This window comes from Sinocyclocheilus rhinocerous, unplaced genomic scaffold, assembly GCF_001515625.1.
Source record: "Sinocyclocheilus rhinocerous isolate Xijiao unplaced genomic scaffold, SAMN03320098_v1.1 scaffold860, whole genome shotgun sequence".
Taxonomy (NCBI): Eukaryota; Metazoa; Chordata; class Actinopteri; order Cypriniformes; family Cyprinidae; genus Sinocyclocheilus; species Sinocyclocheilus rhinocerous.
In genome coordinates, this window is record NW_015638565.1 from 608665 (window position 1) to 630096 (window position 21432).

A 21432-nucleotide genomic window follows, 5' to 3' on the forward strand; every position below is an offset into this window, starting at 1 on the left:
CAGACTTCATATTTTCACATAAATGACATTTTGGAAAACTATTGCATTGCAACGCAGTTTGTGCAAATCCAGAACAGAGACGAGTTGCTTGCAATAAGACAAAAAACGTCCGGTTGCCGATCGCGTAAGTTCCAGAGGAAGCTCCTTAGTTCGGCTTACACACACGTGACAGACCGCTCGCTCGCACCAACAGGAGGAGGAGGGTCATGTTACTCTCTACACTGCACTCAACCTGATGGATTCCTACACTTTCAGTCTTTGAGGAGACATGAAAAACAGCGCATACCGCAGGAACGGTATAACGGAAAATATTAGCGGTTTTGAAACCGTAAAATTTTCAAATCGCGGTATATCTTGAAACCGGTAATCGGCCCATGCCTAGTTATGAGTGTTGTGAATTTGGCAATTTGAAGGCACATAACTAAACAAATGTTCTCTTGTGGCCCATCAAACTAATAGTGGGTGTCTGCATATGCAGTGTTTTTGGTAGGCAACGTCATCCTAATAGCTCACTTTGTCCTCAAATGTTTTTAATCCAGTTTTCCTCTCGGGTATATAAACAGATTTTCCATCTGGCAAATTTTGTTGTACATTCACGCTGGTCATAATTTGCCTTTTGCTCAGTAAGTGCATGTCACGGTGCAGTTGCCTTTCTTGTCAGATGTACTTTTCCAGACACTTAATCATAGGCCTTATTTGAAAGATACAAATCACTCTTATTTTTTCCCTTGTTGAGGGGAAGACATGCCGCCCAGTCTGCAAGGTGAATGTGTTCAGTGAATTGGTATTAGGGCTGGGCGATTTGGCCAAAAAAATTATCACACATTTTTTCATATAAGTCGATATCGATAATTATCACAATAAATTTAAAATCTTTATTTCTTTCAAGTTTAAAGGCAGATTTTTACTCATAAGTGAAAGTTGTAGAAACCAGACTGTTAATTGTGGTTTTAAATGACTGAACTTGTCATGTTCTGTAAACGCCAGAACATGACACACACTTCATGCGTTTGAATTATTCTTTTCACTTCCAGTCATTTTTCCTTAATAAAATGAATATCTTAATAGAAAAATTAATTTATTAGTTTCTGCATGTTCTGAGTGATATTGTTTCAAATCATGAAACAGGTTTGTGTTACCTGACTTTAATGACACGTCTCTTCAGCACAGTTTGCAGTTGACAGTAGTAGTAGCTTGAGTTAGAATGCAGATGTAAATTTGTTCATTATCAAAAACAGTAACATCTTTGAAAATTGTAACAACCTAATTTTTGTATTGTGAAATTTAATTATTCTAACTGTTTGAATTTTATTAAAATTAACCATTGGTCTTTCATACATTTAGATCATGATAACCACTGTTAAATCCACACATATAGCACCTCAATACCATGGTAAAAATTTAACTATATGGTTTCTAGATATTTGAATGAAAAACAGTAGTCTAAATACATTTAGTATAAATGCAAAAACGATATGGCTTAATCACAAAAATGCTGTAATTATATTCCATTACTCCTTTAATGCATTTAATACATGTCTACAATAATAATATAATGCAATTCAATATTAATATCCCACATTTCTGCCACAATACTATGGTGCAGTTAGCGGATAAATGGTCTGTGTGGCGCTGTGCCGCTTTTGGCACATAAACATTAAATCGAACATTTATCGAACTCTTATCGTTTTATCAAGGAAAATTATATCACGATAATTATTGTTGTCGTTTTATCGCCCTGCCCTAATTGGTATGTACTGAATGTATTTGAGCCATCATTGGGAACAGGGCCACAATGTCCATGTCCACCTGTCCATGATTCTGACCTTGCCAAGACATTATTCCACCCTAAGAAGAGGGAAGTTATTTTACTTTTATAGAACTAGATTTGTTAAAAATGCAAAATATAAACTGACTTCATTAACTTTAACTTTATTTTAGTAAGCATTCTATGGTGATGTGCAGCGCCCAGTGTAGACTATCTCAAGCTGTCATGATATTGGCCACTTCCAGGGTGTACAGACTGTAATTCAAACAATGGGTTGAAGGTATTTAAATTCATAAAGGATGTTCCCTTTGTCCTTTCCAAATGAAGATTAAATGTCTCCTGCTTAAGGGTGATTGCGTGTTAACATGACTGTGACCTTAAGCTGCTTATTTTCTCTGCAGCTTGAAAAAAAATGCACACATTTTCATTTAGTCCTTCAAATGCACTGTGATTTGTACATTTAAATGACAGTAAAAATCCAAATTATGTATTCTAGCCCAGCAATGCTTAAGGAAAGAGAGCGAAAAGAGGTACTTTAAATGCAAGTGAGTGTGTTTAATGCATTGTCTCTTTCTGGAGAAACAGGATGAATCATTGAGTGCTCCTCAAACACAGTGTAGTTGCTTTAGAAATATTTGAAATGGCTTTCTGCTCCGCTAGGGACTGCAGTTGCAGTTCACTGTTTAAAGCTACATTTAGACCAACATTTAGACTTTTAATCAAAGAGAGGTGATCCTGAGAATTTGCATTACAAACTTCCTGAAATGTCTTGTAATTGCATTTAATAAATATCCAGAGGAACTGAATAAGTTGTTTTCCTGCAGATAAATAAGGTTAGGCCAAGATTAATTGCCTCTGAACCCCCGAAAACAAATATTTCAATTAGTTTGACCCAAACACAAATGGTGCTGCATGCTTTCAGAAACTGCGAAGCCCCATGAACCAGGGTGATTTATCTTTTAGTTTAAATGCTTGGCTTTATATTGCACTAATTTTTAATGACTTTTTTGTAAGTACTTTCCCACCTAATATCTTATGTATCGTTTTTTTATATCATAATTGATGTGTGTTTTTATTTTTTTATTTGAAGCAGCTCACAAAAAAAGAGAAAAGATCTATCCAAATGCTTGTTTGTTTTTCTGCTGTTCATTTTACCAAATCTTGCAGTGTTAGACAAAGCTGTTTATGAAATGCACGCAGACCGCAAGCCTTTGAATGGTTCAGAAACAGAAATCAATGGCTTGCTCAAGCTTCAAAAGCTTGCGTGGCTCTTTCAGTTTAGTTTTGATCTAGTGAGCATTTGTTAGAACTAGACAACTGTCTTTTTTTGCTGGAAAACAATGTTAGGGAAGCGTCTCAGCTCTTTTCCTTTCAAATCTACCATAGAATGGAAATATTTTATATTTTTCCAAGGACAGAATGATTCAGACTAGTGGCTATTAAATACTGCTGTCATGGATAATGGCATTTGCCCACATTCACTTTGGTGATGTAGCATTTCTGACTCTAAACTGGGTTGGCCTCAGAAGAGGCTTAGGATTTTGCCGTTGTGACTGTCAAGGGCAACATAGAAAAACACATTTTCTCCTGATATATTGTCAAGATCTGAAGAGAAATGGTTATTTAATGGTCCCACTGGTTTGATTCCTGTCACACTGGCTCCTTTACAGTCTTCAAGATTGCAGTGTTTCTCAGAGTGCCGCTACATGTCCATTTAATTCATGTGCTATATAGACACATGCTTAAGCTCTAGTTGTTCTCAGCATCCAGATATAAAATCTTGTAAGCTGCTTGTTTTATGAGACATTAAAAGCCGTTGACTTTGTAGGATTGTTTTGCGAATGGCAGATTAAAAGTTAATAGCCTGTGCTGGTCCTTGTGTGTCTTGAATACGTCACAAACGTATTGTGATGTGTGGCTCGTTTTCAAGGGCGACCATTTTATACTGGGTTCAGCACAAGGTCTGGGTTATTAACGGAGTTTTACGGTATCTTTGAATGGGTCTTTCTGAAATGAGCTTCGAAATTAACACAGTGCTAGCTATTGTTGTATGGTTGGTGCATGCTAAATTAGCATTTTCTTTTGTTGTTTAAAATGATCACCGAAAATAGATTATTGCATTATTGATGAATTGCTTGAGATACTGCTCCTTTGGTGTATGGTTCCTTTAATCTATGGAGAGATGTTAGGCTTTAGGTATGTAGTGTCTTTTTTTTCTTTTGGCCAGAATGGACTCCAAGGAGCAGTCATAGCATGAATATTAATGAATTAAAAATTGAAAGGGCAGGAGGTGAACATTTTGAGAAATTAGATTTCATCTTGCACTGCAGAACTTTCTCTCTGTAAGATTTAATAATGATTGAAGCATTAAGTCATGCTCATGTCTTCTCTCATCATCTGGGATATACTGAAAACTCTTGCAAAGGTGCCACTGTGTCAAAGATATGCTCTGCTAGTTTGACACATGGGCTTGTATTCAAAGTGGCCAAGGATCATTCCCCTGATAATTAGGGCGCGTGAACGGTTGCATAAATTTGTGTTGAACATTCTTAATAAATCAAAAGATCTTGTCACCTTTTGCTGGTGACACCGCTTTTTCATTTTTATAGATCATCAGAGCAGACAGTGCGAAGGACGAGAAAAGATCCCCACTGTGAACAAGAGCATTGGTATTCAAACCCACGAGGTTCAATAACCCACCTTGGAATCGGCCTCATGGCAGACTTCAGCCTAAAGTTGACAGTATGAAGACAGATAGCATGCCATGTTTATTAACCGCTCTGTACGATTTGCCAACAGCGACTGGATGCCACAACTGATTGCTCTGTGAAGACCGATGAACGCTGCAAAGCTTGACATGCCCCATTCTCTGCCCCTCAGTTCTGAGCCGAGGCTTAGTAACTACATGTTGTCCAGTTTTGCAGACCTCTAGAATACTGAGGAATGGCTATCATTAGGGCTGTGAATCGCCTGCGATTTTGAACGCGATTTTGTGTAGCTTGTCGGTGATCTACGGCTCTGTGTAGTAAATGCCGCTCCATCTGAAAGCACGTGCTGGAGATTTACTACTAATCACCAGAAGCGGCTTTGCTGACGAGATTCGCATGAAAATTCGATTTTTTGCCCAGCCCTAGCTATCATGCACCTCCTCTGGTGCACGTTGTGTTTGAAATGAAAAGGTCACCCTCTTATACATAATGTATCGAGTCGTTTCTAGTGACATGTCACTGTTGGAAAAGTCAAGTTTCTAAATAAAATAAAATTTATTCAATTGAATCAAAAGGGGAAATTAACAAGGCATTAGTAATGTTAATTTTTAGTCTTTTGACAAAAATCCTTTAAATTTCGTCATATTCATAAAGTAAAATCACTTTTACTCTAAAATGACATGTAATTTTAGTCTACAGAACTACATTTTTAAAATGTTTAAATTTAGTCAAGATTAAAGTCTTCATTAAAATATTCAAGCATTTTATATTAACTTAAACTTGCCATTTATTATGATTTGATTATTTGAATCAATAATACTCATCTCAGTTTACTTTAAAACCATTATTGGCATTGTTTATATTTAATAAACAATGCCAATAATTTGTGCTATTTCCTCACCATTTTAATTGTTTAATTAAAAATCTAATTTCTAATTTCAAAATCTGCTAATTTTTGTCGTCTTCATTAAAGTTGATTGTATTTTTTGTCAACAAAATAAATACTGATTAGATGTGCAAATGGACCTTTTTATGCATGTGATTTTTTTCATTTAAAGATATTGATGTACTTATGTTACACTTAGAATTGCTTCTCAAAGTCTTACACTGTAAACTATATATGATGACTGAATAAGAAACTAGTTTGGCTGGACTCGAGGCAGGGTTTTGGCAGTTCCCTCCACTTGTATATCTCCAGGGAGGAGCGACTTTAAAATGTGGAAAGCAGTAAATGTTACAGAGGTATTTGAGATGCAGTGGGATGGGGAAAACCGCCAAGTCTTGAGACATGTATTTTAAAAGTTGAACTTACATTAATTTTACATAGCTCTCTAAACATGCGGCTCTCTTGTGCGAGACGCGAGTGCAACGGTGATCGATGTCCCTCTAGAAAATGCGATAAATATGCGTTCTGTGTGAACGGCTTGGTTTCGGTTTTGACGTAAACATCATGTGAACAACGTAGCAGCGCCGCATCTAGTGGGTTCAACTGGATAGACTAACAAAAACATTAAAATGCAATGACACTTACATCGTCGCATTTTGTGCGCCACTGATAATACTGCCTGACGCACACCTAAAATTGAATGTGGATTTTTATTTCAAATTAGACGAATATTCGAAATGCAATTTTTTTTTTTTTGACAGCCCTAGTCACATGTAATTCTCCTACAAAATTTTTGTGCTGGTTTTCTGCCACCGTCCACCAACCTACCACTATTTAAATCGTATTTAAATCAAGAACCAGTGGACTAGATAATCATTTTCAACCAATGTCAATCATTTTGTATTTATAATAGCATTTTTAAGCTGATTTGAACACTATTCTGCTGTGGGCTAGAGTTGAATCTTGGTCATGCTGTTGCGTTTGATGCCAGTCATTCAGGCCAGTTGATATCTCGGTTTAGAAGGGCAGGTGAGTGCCGGGTTATGATAATGTTAATGATATCAGAAGCCATTTACTTCAGAAGGGCACCTTGTCTGAAGCCCAGACCAAATACCCTGAGTGCAGCATCCTTAAAAGCCTTTCAGCCATCTCTGTATTCAGCATGTTTGATACATGATAGAGTTTCTACAATCCTTTGTGTAGAAGATATTTAAAAGGAAGTCAAGTATACAGGCAAGTAAGATCTTGGGTACCTAAAGAGCATATTCGACCAAAACGTTTATAAATTGTAACATTTTTATTTAAAAAATATAAGTCTTAAGGAAAAAAAAAAGATCTTTTCAGTTGGCCACATCTTTACCCACTATACAGATATGAAATAGTACATATTACAATACAAAAGGAAAACGCGGGGCTTCGGGGAGAGGAGGCCGAGAAGCATTCATTTTTGCACAAAGAAGTTTTTGGGTTGGCCAGAATGAGCAGCAGGACTTCAGCGTATGGCAAGATACCCCAAACAATGTTTTTTTTGTGATTGGTTATAAGCTGATAGTTTACACAGATTACAGTATTTGTCACTATTTCATTAGGAAGTCATTCTTCCCCAACTTATGTCTAAACTATCAGATCAGGATGTGAGGCTTGTCTGTCTTTTTTGAGGGGGGGGATGGTTGGTGATGTTCATGTTTTCTTTAATGCAAGGTGTTTGAGGAATGCAGAAAGCAAAGGTCAGCTTCACTAAATCCAAAACAAAGCAACTCCATTGATGTTGGTTCTTGGCTCAGTAAATGTTAGCTGTAGTTTTCCTCATTCAGTCCAACAGCATTTAAAAAATGCATTTTGTAATGTTATTTTTCAGCTACTCCTCTGGCTGGATGGAAAAGATCAGCTACAGAGACCTACATTCCTTTTCTATTTGTCTTTACCAACATAAAATTGTGTTTTGCAGGGTTGGAGTTAGTGAAAGAATTTTAGCAGCTGTTCCTCACTCATGGTATTTTACAGCACCCTCTAGAGGACAACTTTAATCAGTTTATTCAGTCATGCTTAATTTCAGTATTGGATAATTACCCACATTTTTTCTACTGTCATTATGTAGGTGACCATACAATGGGTTTTGATATAGATGCCAATTTCTCAGATTTTGAGCTGTCCACCAAAAACCTCTGCCTGGATATGACTACATGTTTCTTTATTTTTAGCCTTTTTTTCTTAAGCTATATAGCTTGATGACTATTTTTTTTGCAATAAGGCAATAAGCCTCATTGCGGCGCAACTAGGGTGGCGTTCAGAGCTTTCCAGCTCTTGCCCAGGGTGTTGTCAGTCACTGTTTTGTCATGCAGTTCTTTTTTCCTCTAATGGTTTCTGTACCCTGATTTAGCCTCAGTCGGTGGCTCCTAAGATGCTCATTGACTTCAATTAGATGCTAACCAGTGTTTGTGTTCCCTGTACCCCCTTGTGCATCCCTGCCTCCAACTCCTGATTGCAACACAAAGAGCTTCTGCAGCAGCGGCTTCTTTAGTTTGATTCTAATGTCGGTCTTCTCAGTGCTGCATACAAATGTCTCCTGACCCAGCCTCTCGCCGTCTTCTGCATGCTCTCCTGAGAGCTGCGCTACAATTTACTTCAGCTTTTCTCTCTGTTTCTGTTTCTTTAGTGTCCTTGGTATGAACCTCTGGATATTTCTTGCACAGACGAAAAAGGCCTTCTTTGTCTTTATGGGCTAAAAGGAGCAAGGCTATGAAGTAATAACTCTCTTGTCTTTTTTTTTCCCTTTTAAGTACTGCTTTTGTACTGGCTGAGGAGGTTGAAACTCGCAGGGCAGAGGTTTTGGGTGATAGAATATTAGATAAATTTTCCCTGAGCTTAATTGACTCAATGTTGAAGCTGTCAGGTGTGATTATGCTCTTTGCTGCGTTCAAACAGTGCAGCAAACGTACGCCTGTATTTTTAGGAGGCAATTGTCAGTGTCCTCTGCATGCCTTCTTTTTCTAGCTCTTCCCCTCTCCCTAGGAAGGTGTTCTCGCTGGTGTTTGCTTCACAACATTCTTTGATGGTCTCTACCATTAATTAATGATGCTGTGATCTAAGCACCATTGTTCTATCACAGTGAGGATGTCAGTGTTTGGAGCCATCTTATGTAAGAATATATGCACAATGATAATTGAGGGATTGCCTCTGTTTAACATTTTAGTAAATTTCTGCTGAAGTCGTAATAGAGGGAGCTTGTTCGGACATTTTGATAGAACCAGTGCAGGGCCATATTGGACCTTAACCTTTTCACACAAAGTGCTAGGCTTTAAGATTTCAAGGAAGAAGACAATTTATTGAATTTAACCAAATGCAAAAATGGGAAGGCAGTTAAGTGTTCTCATTAGTTTAAATTTAAGACTCGATCAAAGTGAAACGATCATTTCTGACACATAAGGAAGCCAAACAATGTGAGTGGGTTGAATTCCCTGTTCAAATTTCATTATGTGGCTCAATTTGTAACACTACTTTTTTCAATTTAGAAAATGTGAGTTTAAAAAATATGCTTTGTGCCCATGTTTTTTTTTTTGTTTTGTTTGTTTGTTTTGTTTCCTCTCCCCAAAAGTGAATGTGTGAGTGAGATCTATAGTGTTGCTAACGTGCACCAAAAGGTTTTTTTTTCTTCTTTTTTTTTTCCTTTTAAATTTGCACTGCTCCGCATATGTAACACAATTTTTCCATGGAATAAAATTTCACCATTTATCAGAAGATATGACATTTTATATATGGTTTTCTGGAGCACAGGGTTCCAGGCGGTTTGGCTATAGATTTCTCATTTCCTCTGTGCTGCAGAATACATAGTACACAAACTGGTGATGCTGTGACACATCCAACCTTCCTCTGCTGAGATTGATTGCCACAGCTAGATATGAACCTTTGCATTTGTATTACAAAAATAAACTTGATTTCTCTATATTTCCTCTTTCCTAATTTATCCCAGTCATCTCAAGCTTTCATAGATTTCCAAAGCTAACAATTTCAAAGAAATATTCTTCATACAAACTGAAAAGGGGGGGGAGTCCAAAAGCAAACCCTGTTTCTTTTGAAATGGACAAATGGTTAAATCCGGAAACTGTAGGAATAAATAGTTTATACTTCACACTCTTTGTAAGGCAGTTGCTGACATTTGCACTGCCCATAGCCATTGATGATCACAAGTGCACCCTCCTCATGACTGGGCTCGTACTCGTTATAGGGCACCTGTGTGGCCAGGTCCGCCATTGGCTGCCTCTGCTGGGTCCTCATCTGTCGCCGATTTTGAATGGCCGAGCAATGGCGGATCCGCCTCAGAGTGGGAGGGCAGCATTTTCGTGATATGTACACTACAAAAATGATGAGAAAGAAGGAAAACAACAGAGCCATGGTGCCAATGATGACCCTCTGGGTCAGCACTGTGTTGTCCATTGCAGAGTAGTCCTCTGTAATGTCTGCCCCCTCCACTGTCATGGTAGTAGCGAGGGCAGTGCGTGGGGGTTGTGTGGTGGTGGTAGTAGTAGTGACAATCGTAAAGCTCCCAAAATCCTCTGCATAGAAGTCTTGCGTAGGGGTCTGCATATTTCCGAACAGGGAGCTTGTGATCTCGGGGAGCATGGCCTCTGTGCTGGTACTGGTCAGTATGACTGGGGCTGAGAAATTTTGGCAAAATTGGAATCCGTAAACGGCATCCAGTATTTCCTCACCCTGTGCGTACTCAGGACTGTGGCAGAGGATAGAATGCTCCCATCGACCCTTAAAGGTGCTCAGCCAAGTGGCTAAATTGCAGATCCGTTTGGTACATTCCCAAAGGTTGCTCGAAAGCCCAATCACATTTAGGGACTTCCACATATCCATGGTTTGCGTATCGAGGCTGGTCAGTTTGTTGTTATCCAGCATCAGGATCTTGAGGTTGGGCAAAGTCTCAAACACGTCGGGGGTGAGTACACGTATCTCATTCCCAGTGAGATCTAGCTTCTCCAGAGTTGTCCATTTCCATTCCATGGTGCATGTTAAATTGTTTATCTTGTTCCACTGAAGATAAAGGAACTGGAGGGTGACCAGACGAGGGAAGTGTGCCAAGTTAATCTTGGTCAAGTGATTGTGTTCCAAATGGAGCTCCCGCAGCTTAATTAACCCGGCGAAGCCGTTCCGGGCCAGGCTACGGAGCCGGTTGTTGCTCAAGCCAAGGTATTCCAGGCTCCGGCAGTCCCAGAAGGCCCGCACAGGCGTTGTGCGCAGTGAGTTTGACCGCAGGTGTAGGATCTGGAGTTTCCGGAGCCCATGAAAGAGCTCAGGCTCCAGAGCTGTCATCTGGTTGAAGGAGAGATCCAAGATCTGCAGGTTGATGAGGTGGATGAAGGTTGTGTTTGGCAGCTTGGTGATGCGGTTTGAGCTCAGGTTAAGGTCCTTGAGCTTGTACAGTCCCTGGAAGGCATCCTCATGCACAGTGGTTATTTGGTTGTGGTCCAGGTGAAGCCAAGTGAGCTGAGTGAAGCCAAAGAACTGGTCTGAGCTGAGCTCGCTGATGCTGTTGTGTCTGAGCGAAAGTCCAAGGGCCCCTTTATCCACACTGTCTGGGGGCGCCAGGAGCCCCTGCGTGTCGCAGTAAAACTGCAGGTCTTCACATCGGCATTTCTGGGGGCAGGTTGTGCATGACACAGGAGGGAGGCACAGTAGCATGCTGATCACACAAAGTGCCGCTGGTGCTTGTCCCACCAATGGCCACCTTGAATGGAAACCTGGGTGGGTTTAAAGATAAGAAAATAAACTGGGGGGGGAGGGACATCTAATCTCTGCAGTACACAGAAACGTTGTTTTCCCCCATTATCATTGAAATGGCATTATCATGGCACTCTCTCTGTATTTGTCAACATAGTCAATGCAATCTGCTAGTTGATCCAAGAATTTTAAGAATGTTTAAGGGGAATGTTCAATGACTTGCACTGATAGTTATGCTTAAGTAATTTTAATGCATAAATTATCTATCCATATGTTTGAACTGTAGTATTAGCATTTTATTCACAGGTTTCATTTAATTTTTTTCCTATAATGCAGTTTATCATTAAATTTTTTCCCATGCCAGTTTGCCATAATTTTTTGTTGTCATTTTTATAAAGTGGCTAGTAAGTTATATTTTTCCCCCTTTTCCTGCTGCAAATTACTGCTTGTTAAATATAAGTCTACTAAGTAAAAAAAGGAAAGCCGCTTTTTAAATATATAGATGTTTCTAGAGACCCTGCCAACCACTGTCCCCCCCTCCTATTCACTACATTGCCTATTCAGGTCCAGACTCTGTGAATAAAAGGGCTAACTTACCCATTCTTTTGTGTACATCGGAGGCTGCATTCAACTGTCTTTTTCCGCAGACTTTTGGAGCAACCAGATGGAAGAGAAATCCACAGGGAAAAAAACCTTTTGGGTAAATACAAAAGGAATCAAGCTCTTCAGAAATAAAGAAGTGCTGTGCCCCCCCAGTTGAACCAAATTCAGGAATTCCATGTCCTGGGATGCCGTTTTTTTTTCTCTTTTGTCCGGTCTGACCTTTTTTCAGTCCTGCTATTTAATTCCCAGATTAAGAAAAGACAAACATTATTTGCCTTCCAAGAATCCTTAAATTTGAAGTTGATTTGCATCCAAAACAGCACCGCTGAGCAGATCCCTTCGTCCCTTAGCTGCCTTTTTCCTTTTCCACCGCAGTGATGTTAGCTCAATTGGTTAATTGAAGATCACGCATTCCTCTTTCATTGCTCAAGCTCCTTCATCCCTAACTTGTTGATGGCAGGCTGAGGCTGCACTTGCGACGCCAGATCCATGTGGCTCTGCTGTGTTGTGTGGAGTTCTCTGTACCGAGGAAGGGGAGATGCAGTGAGGGGAAAGGCAGAGGAGAGGAGCTGAAATGTTATTCTGTGCTTTTGTTGCAGCCACTCACTGCTACAGAGTGGTGGCAGGCTGGCGTCGATCATCTCTCACAGTTGAGGTGTACCTACGATGAAAATTACAGATCTCTCCATTCTTTGTAAGTAGGAAAACTTGAAAAATCGGCAGTGTATCAAATACTTATTTGCCCCACTGTATATATGTGTGTATATATATATGTATGTATATATATATATGTATGTGTATATGTGTATGTATGTGTATATATATAGATATGTATTAGGGATGGAACGGTTCTCGGTAAAAAATCGAACCGTACGGTTCTCCACACACAGTTCGGCATGCACTACCGCGGTTCAACTGAAATCTGACAACGCATCTGTAATATTGTTTGTTATAAATAAAAACATGTAAAACAAACAGGGTTCGGCTAATGTATGTTTCTGTTGATGGATGCGCATTCTGGCTTCCCAGTACATTACAACAACAGCGATGGGGAAATAAAACAAGCGTGGACAAACCATTCACTCTTGTTCAATGCGAGTGCCGTATGCTGGAATGTGAGCAGTCATTTATTTTGGAATCGTGCTGATAGCACGCGTGCACAGGCAAGACCTGAACAGCACACGTTGACATTTGTGTTTAAACTAAACTCATTTAAGCCTTGCCAGTTTAAACATTTAAGACTCAAGCTTGCACGCAGTGAGAAGATTTGTGCGTGCGCTCATCCGAAGCGCGTGAACCCGCGCCTCAGAGCGCTCGCAAATATTAAAGGGTTAGTTCACCCAAAAATGAAAATTAGCCCATAAATTACTCGCCCTCAAGTCATCCTAGGTGTATATGACTTTCTTCTTTCAGACGAATCCAGTCGGAGTTATATTAAAAATTGTCTTTGATCTTTCAAGCTCTATCGTTGTACTCAGCGGGTGTTGCATTCCTTCGGTTCAAATGACGTGAAATAAAAAGCACCCTTCCACAAAAAAAAGTGTCTCACACGGCTCCGGGGGGTGAACAAAGGCCTCCTGTAGCGAATCGATGCGTTTTTGTAAGAAAAATATCCATATTCAAAACGTAATAATCACTGAAGTATTGTGTACTGAAGTATTGTGTTTGAATGGATAAATTCACACAAAAATTGTCAAAATGCCCGCCTTGGTGAGTATCCTAGCAGACATAGCCGGCTGAACGTACTGTATTAGTGCACTGGATCAGTGGATTCTCTTAAAGTGACAGCACTTTCTTAATATTAATCATACAGCAACAACAAGGAAATCACTCACTGGTCTTGATTGAATAGATTTTGTAACTTTAATAAAGATTAATCTTTAATTAACTAAAAACTAATGTAAGACCTACCTAAAAAAAAAACTGAAAATCACTGTTTATTTTATTTGTATCTTTACTCTATTGAATTTATTTGTGCTGTTGCTTTGTAGTTTCTTTATTTTTATTTGACAGTATAGTTTTTCCCTAAACATAGCACATACCGAAACCGTGACTCTAAAACTGTGATACAAACTGAACTGTGAGTAAGTTGAACCGTTCCACCCCTAGTATGTATGTATGTATGTATATGTTTGTGATGAAGCTGGGTGATTTACTACTTTGTAGTAGTAAATTAAAATACATATTATGTGATTTAGAATTATTTTGTTTGTGTTTTTACCTTGATTGTGTTGATGAATGAGTTTACAATATAATTCAGTTGGCACAGGAAGCTGATACTTCATTTGATATACGATGACTTGCAATCAGATTGTTCCTTCTGCTCCCTCTCCCTTTCGCTCGTTCAGGTTTTCAACACGAAACGCGTCACAAGCAAACCAACGTCACAGAGACCTTTTATACTCCTGTCGATCTGCGGTGGTGGGGACAGAGTCTGAATGCTGGACTTAATAGAGCATTCACACTGCATAGCCCCACAGGAGATTTCACTAAACATAAGACGTGCACAATGTAGCTGTTGTCTGCATTTTTCTCTGCTCCTCTGTCTTTGGCTAATTTTTCTTCATGTGGGTTTGCTGAATGTAATGTAATGGAAATGAAAACGTTCCCTTTTTAATGAAATCAAGCCTGACGTGTTGGATGACAGCCTATCATGCTTACTGGCTAAAAATGGATGAGAAGGAGTATGTATTCAGTGTTTCCCCTAGGTTTACGGCTTTGGGGGGGGGGGTTAACAAGTATTACATGTTTAGGGCCCTATGAAATGTTTTATTTTTCCAACCTTACGCACACGCGCATCGGGTGGAACTCCGCTGTGTGCGATACAGAGAGCGCGACCATAACGTAGAGACCGAAATGACATGCCGTCGTGTAAATAAGATAAATAACATAAGGCTATTTAGTTTGCTTAATAAAAGAACAAGGTATATACCTGTTCTATAGGAAAGGTAACTTTAAATTACTTCTGTTGTGATCTGGCGCTATAGAGAAAATATAATGAAATAAAATTAACTTGACCTTGGGGGGCGGGCCGCCCCCCTAAAATAATGGCAGGGGAAACACTGGTATTAGCAGATCAGAAACCATTTTTGATTGAAAACCACCATTTTGATTCCAAAATAACTTTTTTTTAATGTCATTCTATTTAATATTTTATTAGTTTGTATTTAATATTTTAATAGTATGTATTTGTATATGTTTTTATATATCTCATATTATTTATAAAAAAAATTTATTTAGTCAACTTTTTTGTTTGCTCACAGACTTAAAAAATCAAGACATTTTCTGAATTCCCCTTTAAAACGATGCTGCTACCGCCATCAATGTGCTGCTTTTGTAACACATTCTGCTTTCATTAAATTTCAAGACAGTTATTGCTAGATGTCAAATCGCCTGCTGTGAAAAATTATTCCTGTTATGTGTAATTGTTGGTCTGTTGTAGTTGGACTCTTTGCATTACGTGACTTTTTTTTCCCCAGAATCTCATGGAATGAGTTGTATTTAGGACCTTGTCAAGTTAAAATGTTGAACTTTTTTACAATGTCAGATTTCGGTCTTCTGTTTTTGAATGCGACGGTAGGTATCTAAATGTAAACGTGACTCTAAACCAGCCCATTTATACAAATCTTTCTTTATTCAGATAAGCCACTGTCTAGTTAATTTTCCAAGTGTGTAGCTTGGCAAATCCCTATTTATTTATTTATTTATTTATATTGTTTCTCCTGTGCACACGGTGACTGTGGGTTGTGCTAAAATTGCTTTCGTGCCATTGTACCCACTGTGCTTAATTTGAACATCTGTGTTTCTTTTTTTTGGGGTGGTCACTTTCTAAAATGACCTGGGCCATTTTGTGTGCGTATGATTTATTTGTTTGTCGTTTTTCTCCATAGGTCATATTACTTTTTTACAGATACTTTTCTCACTGGTGTGTAATCTGCCCTCAAGGGATGTCTCTGCTGAGGAGTTTTAAAATCTTTTTTTCCTTCCACCAAACTGTGGGGAGATTTGTTCATGCTGAAAGCACAGCTCTACCTGACCATCATTAATTATATGTGTGAAAACACCATGTAAACTAGTGTGAGGAGTCAAGTGACTGGCCAATTAAGTGGAGCTGCTCGAGGCAAAATCAATATTGAGTGATCCAAGTCATTTCGCCCTCCGGGGGAATATGCGATCATATAGGTAATATCCGTCGAGTTTTCTTAGTTGCGCTGTGGATGAATGTACCATTTGCGCTTATCTAGGTAATTTTTGTTCAACTCAATGAGCAACTGATCTGAAGGTTAGTGATTTAGAATTGACAGTCCTTCACCATTACACTGGAGAGTCTACATTGCTCTGAAGTGCTTTCATGCAACTGGCACAAAATCAGTAGGGTATTAAGGCCGATGGCGTTCACTTGCCTCCTACCATGTACCACACAATGGGGTGAGGATGTAGGGGGGCCGAACTGCCAGTGCCACTGCCATATTTCAATGACTGTCACGCTTGTGCTGCTTGTGCCCCTGTGACGGCCTTCCCCCAGGCTTTTCCCTGTGCTGGAGATTTACCTACCCACTGCACATGAGCAATTTGTCTGGGGCATGTGAGTGAGATCCACTCTCCCAACGCTAGCCAACCTGGCTTGAAGCGCTGGACAAGTGGACGCCTTGTAAAGTGTGGAAATTGCTCAGATTTATCTCCGACATAAATTGCAATCATTGTGTTGGCTAACATGTGAACTCTGCTTGACCAGGCTTAACTCCTCCTGCCTACCTTCCTCTGAACTTTGTGTATTGTTAAAAGCTGTCTGACCCATCACATAATGGTTTGTTTTTTAGATGTAAGTGCCTTACTTACATTTTAATCCTTGAAGGTTGGGAATGGAAGAATCAGACACCAGTTCAAAAGAATTTGTCGCATTTTAACTAATCTTAAAGTGTGCCTATGCCCTACATCCTTTTTTTTGTTTGTTTGTACTTTCACAACAGGAGAGCTATTTGTGCCATGAATTATTTCACGGACTGCTTAAGCCCAGCTCAAGAATGTGACAGACAAAAACTCTGTATTTTTGAGCTGAAAAATGTATCGGTGAAAGAATGTGGGCGGGTGCCTCCTGACAGTACCACAAGTCACGTTAGTCATACGAAACAATAATCGCCAAAGGGGTTAAAAGAACCTAAACCCCTACAAAGTTTAAGAATGAAATAAAATGTTTGCCACAGGGGGTTGTAACCATCTAAGTGACTCATGCTGTTTAACTTTTTTCTTCCTCTGTAGAAAATGCATCTTATCCATCATATCTTACAAGTTTGTCTTGTCCTTTCAGTCCTCAGCTTTAACTCCCACCTGTCGTTTTTCTTTTTCCCTGCGAGCCTGACTATAACAAGTTTAAATGAGCCTAAGTATATTTTCCTCTGTTTGTTTTTATCACAGGCTGGACATAAAGAGAAGAGCGATGCCCTGAACACTGCCATCGACAGGATGACTAAGAAGACCCGTGACCTGCGCAGACAGGTCCGTTCACCTTGAAGCAGTGCACAGAATCGCATTTATTTTGATTATAGATGTCAACAAGAATACTTTACGTCCTTCTCCTTAATAATAAATCATGACTGTCCCTCTTTAAATGCATGTTATGTTTACATTACGTATTAAAAATGAATACACCAAACCCAGGTGCTCTGAGTGATCATACACTAGCTAAGGGTTTGTTTGTTTGCGTATTCATAATTTCAGCTGCGGAAGGCTGTGATGGACCACGTGTCAGACTCTTTTCTGGAGACCAATGTTCCACTGCTGGTATTGATCGAGGCTGCCAAGAATGGTAATGAAAAGGAGGTGAAGGAATATGCCCAAGTTTTCCGTGAGCACGCCAACAAACTGATTGAGGTAGGCACCTGTTTTCTGCTCCATAAAGTGCCAATTACTGTCCCTCGTCTGTTGCAGATTTTAAATTCTGGAATTGTTTAAAAACAAATGATGGAACATTATTTGTACTCCTCCAGACTAGCTATTCTTTTGTTTAACATGGCATCTCGAAGAGAGCACACATGACTTGAAGCAAACTGGTGATTGTAGGTTTGTTGTCTTTTAAGACATTTGTTGACATTTTTTGTAGTGTTTTTTTTTTATATATATATTTAATTCAGATAAGCCCTTTAGTAGTGCTCGGCGGTATACCGGTTCATACTGAATACCGGTGTTTATTTTTGTTATGATATGAATTTTTAAAATACCGCAATACGCAGTAAGTCGCTTAAACAACGTTCGGAACGCGACACTGTTTGAAAAGGGGTCCCTTTTCACTATTGCACTGTGGTGAGGGCACAGCTGTATGTGTTACTAAGTGTGAAAGTTCCGAAACTGAAGCTGTAGAACTAATAGAACGTGATGACACAGAAGAACTCATCCACAATATCCACATTGACCGCCACAAATATCCACCGCCCCCTGCCATCAGCTCCCGCGTCTCACACACACGAGCGCGACTTTAGCACTAGATTTAGCAACTTTCAGACCCTTTTAGCGGCTTTTTCCTGCTATTCCGCTATAGAATATTCATGCTGACAAACCTAGCTACTTTTTTGGATAAACCTTAGCTATGGTTCAGTTGGAAGATTTCGCCAGTGCTGTCCCGCGAACGCGAGGTCTGACTTTCCCGGAGAAGTGTCACCTCTCTCAGCGTCTGTTCTGTGCAGTGAGCGGCAAAGAAGCAGCGCATTCAGTTGGCCGAACTGCAGCCGACTCGTCAATAAATGAGTACAAAACAGCGTTTCCTAGCACCTGTCGCTTACTGATTGTTTGGAATTATAAATATGAGCGTAGTTCGTCTGTTAATATCACATGCACTTTTTTGTTTGTTGTTTTTTTTAAGATTGTTACTCAGACGCAGGCAGTGCACTGCATGAGATAAAAAAGTAATATAGCCAAAACAACCGCATAGCCGCTCTTTAGTGTAGATGCATGTTGATTTTATCAGACGATGCCACGATTATAAATGAGAGTGACTCCTGGTTAACATGTATTAAAAGGGGTCGTGTTTAGTCACTATTTAGTGTGGTATTTTTTGACAATATTCACTCATCATGACAGTAAAATAGGGCATTCTAAGTCAATATACTGCAGTATTTCCTCTCTCAATCAGTAGAAAATATGGTTAACACCCGGTCATGCATAATACCGTCGTGTACCGTGAAACCGGTATAATTTTGAAAAATACAGTGATATAAATTTTTGGTCATACCGCCCAGCACTACCCTTTAGGGGTTTTGTTGTAGAAGTCTGTTGAAATGCACAGACCAGTCCTGATCCAAAATTGATTTTGTGCACTATCTACTTGCTTTTGTAGTATTTGTGACTAACATTAAACAAAATATGAGTTGTTTTGCCATACTAAATTAAATGAAGAGATGAGTCAGGATAGACAGCCTAACTGATTATGGTGGTGGACCACTGAGTGCATCTAATATATATTTTTTTTAACTTTCATATTTTAGGATGCTGTGCTTGAAATGGGGTGGTTTAAGAGACTTTTCTTCTCCGAGAGGGTTTTGGTATGCTGACAGCATGCTTGAACGTGCTGCAGAGAAGTTGCATCTCTAAATTCTTCCCCATCAAAGCATCGCTTTTGTAACAAATTCGCCGCCTTCAACAGATTTCAAGACAATTACTGTCAGACTTCAAATCCATTGCTGTGAGCAATGTTCCCATTCTTATGCATAATCTGTATTTTGTGAGAACTGTAATAATTCTGTGCAATTGAAGTTTTTAAATATTTTGCCTTATTTGTTTATTAGATATTTGTAGGATGTCTGTCAGTTCCCCTATTGAAGAGCCACGCCCTTCAACATGAGCCTGAAACATGCTAATTATACTAGATACTACATGAGTATAATATATAAAATTATATACTTTTAATTAGTGATTTGTGATTTACAAATCACTAATTAAAAGTGCCTTATGCTACCCACAAAACAGAAAAAATAGAAGCTGTCACTTCCGCAAGTAGTTAGTACACACTTGGAGGGTAGAAACTTTCCATTCTGATTCCAACATTCAAGCTTATGTAAAAACGGAATAAATTTTAATCGATAGTCAGCACCATCACTATTTATGTGTGAATGCAACTGAAGTCTCTCTGTCATGACTGCTTGATTCAAGTCAGCGTGTCACAGCCCTTTTATCTTTTATGCTTCATATTTTTTTGTGAAGTGTCAGACAGGAGTCAAAGTTATACTTTATAGTGCGGTACAAATGCAGTAAGGCTGCTGGGTTTACAATGTTGCAGCCAGGGAATCACTGCATTTGTATGGGCAGTCACAACTGTGAATCACATTTTAAGCTCAGCCAAAGAGTGAAACTCCTCTGAGCCCAAGGTTAAGTGTTGCCTCGGTGGGGAAATGCGAAACAGCTGGATTTCCAGTGTCTTATTGATGGACTTCACAAGAAATCTGCATTGTCGTGTCTGTTTGCAGCGACCGTATTCATGACCGATAAATAAGAAGTCTCTTGTGGTGTTTTGTTTTCCAGATAGATGTTTTTCATGCCGAATCACTGGGGGTTTTATGTCTCATGCTTGCATTGGCAGGGCCAGTGACAACTGACAGAAATGTTAGCTATCCTCATTAGTTTTTCAAATCTGTTCATCTTAGTCCATGTGGTAATACGTCATCCACCGACATTTCAGACTGACCTCTCCCCACAGGGGGCAGGCCCGGCCCTTGTGTGACACGCTGCGTACAGGGGAAGACTGGTGAAGGAAATCAAAGTGAAGAGAAAAGGAGGGGTAATGAGTAAAAGCCTCAGAGTCTCACTGGGGGCTAAAGATAGTCAAAGCACAACACATCTCCAAAAAGTCACATCCCTCTGCCTCTTTCCTCCCTTCCTCCTCTCTCTCACACGTTTTTCATTGCCTTGATTTGACACCAGCCAGTGGTCGCACCATATGGATTCCAAACTTAATCCAAACATGGATTACATGAACAAAGCATGGGCTCATTTTTATAATTGCATTTGAGAGGCATTTACAAAAGATTGTGGTTTGTGTACTTCCCTCACTTGTGCCGAGGCAAGGTCTGTGTTTGTCCTTGAATATGTTAAATGCAAGCTGCTACATATTCATATTTTTTTAATTGTTGATGTGTGATAGTATAATCGCACATCTTTGACTGCACAGGTAGGAACTTTTTTGAAACCGTAAACAGCTTAGAATTAGACTGAGTTATATTACTTGATGAACATATTATATTTTTAACAACAACAATAATGATAATAGTAACTTTTTGAACATTGTCTTTTTATTGATTTTGCTGCCTTAAACATACTGAGACTTTGTGCCTAAAAAACACCCGCTACCGGTAAAACGACTGTAATGCACAGCTTCTCGTGACTTATTTCTTTAGTATAAAGCAAATTACTAATGCACTAAGCCTATATTCCAGCTGTGTAGAGTCAGGTTATGCGTGTATGTGGAGGGTAGGTAGTAGAGGTCGACCGATGTATCGGTTTTGCCGATTAATCGGCACCGATAGTTTTTTGCTGGAACTATCGGTATCGGCAAAAATCCATGCCGATAGTTTTCCGGGTTGCGTCCGTTGATTGAACGGCTGAGAAGGGTCTGCTGTCATTATACAGTACGAGAGCGGCCTCTAGTGGTTGAAATCACTGACAGCACGTGCTATTTGTTTAGACACGTGATACTGCACGCTGAACAGAGCGGGAAACTTCAGACGCGGATTTAAATGCAGCCGACAGAAAATCCT

At 39.4% G+C, this 21432-nt stretch overlaps 2 protein-coding genes across 2 annotated transcripts in view; one reads left to right on the forward strand and one right to left on the reverse strand.

The window, feature by feature from the left end:
• LOC107749776 (catenin alpha-1-like) overlaps positions 1-21432 on the forward strand; it is a 122593-nt gene that overhangs the window by 57776 nt on the left and 43385 nt on the right. The window contains exons 9-10 of the mRNA XM_016564951.1: positions 17105-17185; positions 17408-17560. Of these exons, the coding sequence (XP_016420437.1) occupies positions 17105-17185; positions 17408-17560 (234 nt within the window). The remainder of the gene's footprint in view (positions 1-17104; positions 17186-17407; positions 17561-21432) is intronic.
• On the reverse strand, positions 9410-12287 carry LOC107749749 (leucine-rich repeat transmembrane neuronal protein 2-like). Its single transcript, XM_016564902.1, has 2 exons — positions 11684-12287; positions 9410-11106 (listed from the first exon to the last, which is right to left on the reverse strand). Exons 1-2 carry the CDS (start codon positions 11685-11687, stop codon positions 9482-9484), a joined length of 1629 nt encoding a protein of 542 aa, XP_016420388.1. The 5' UTR covers positions 11688-12287; the 3' UTR covers positions 9410-9481.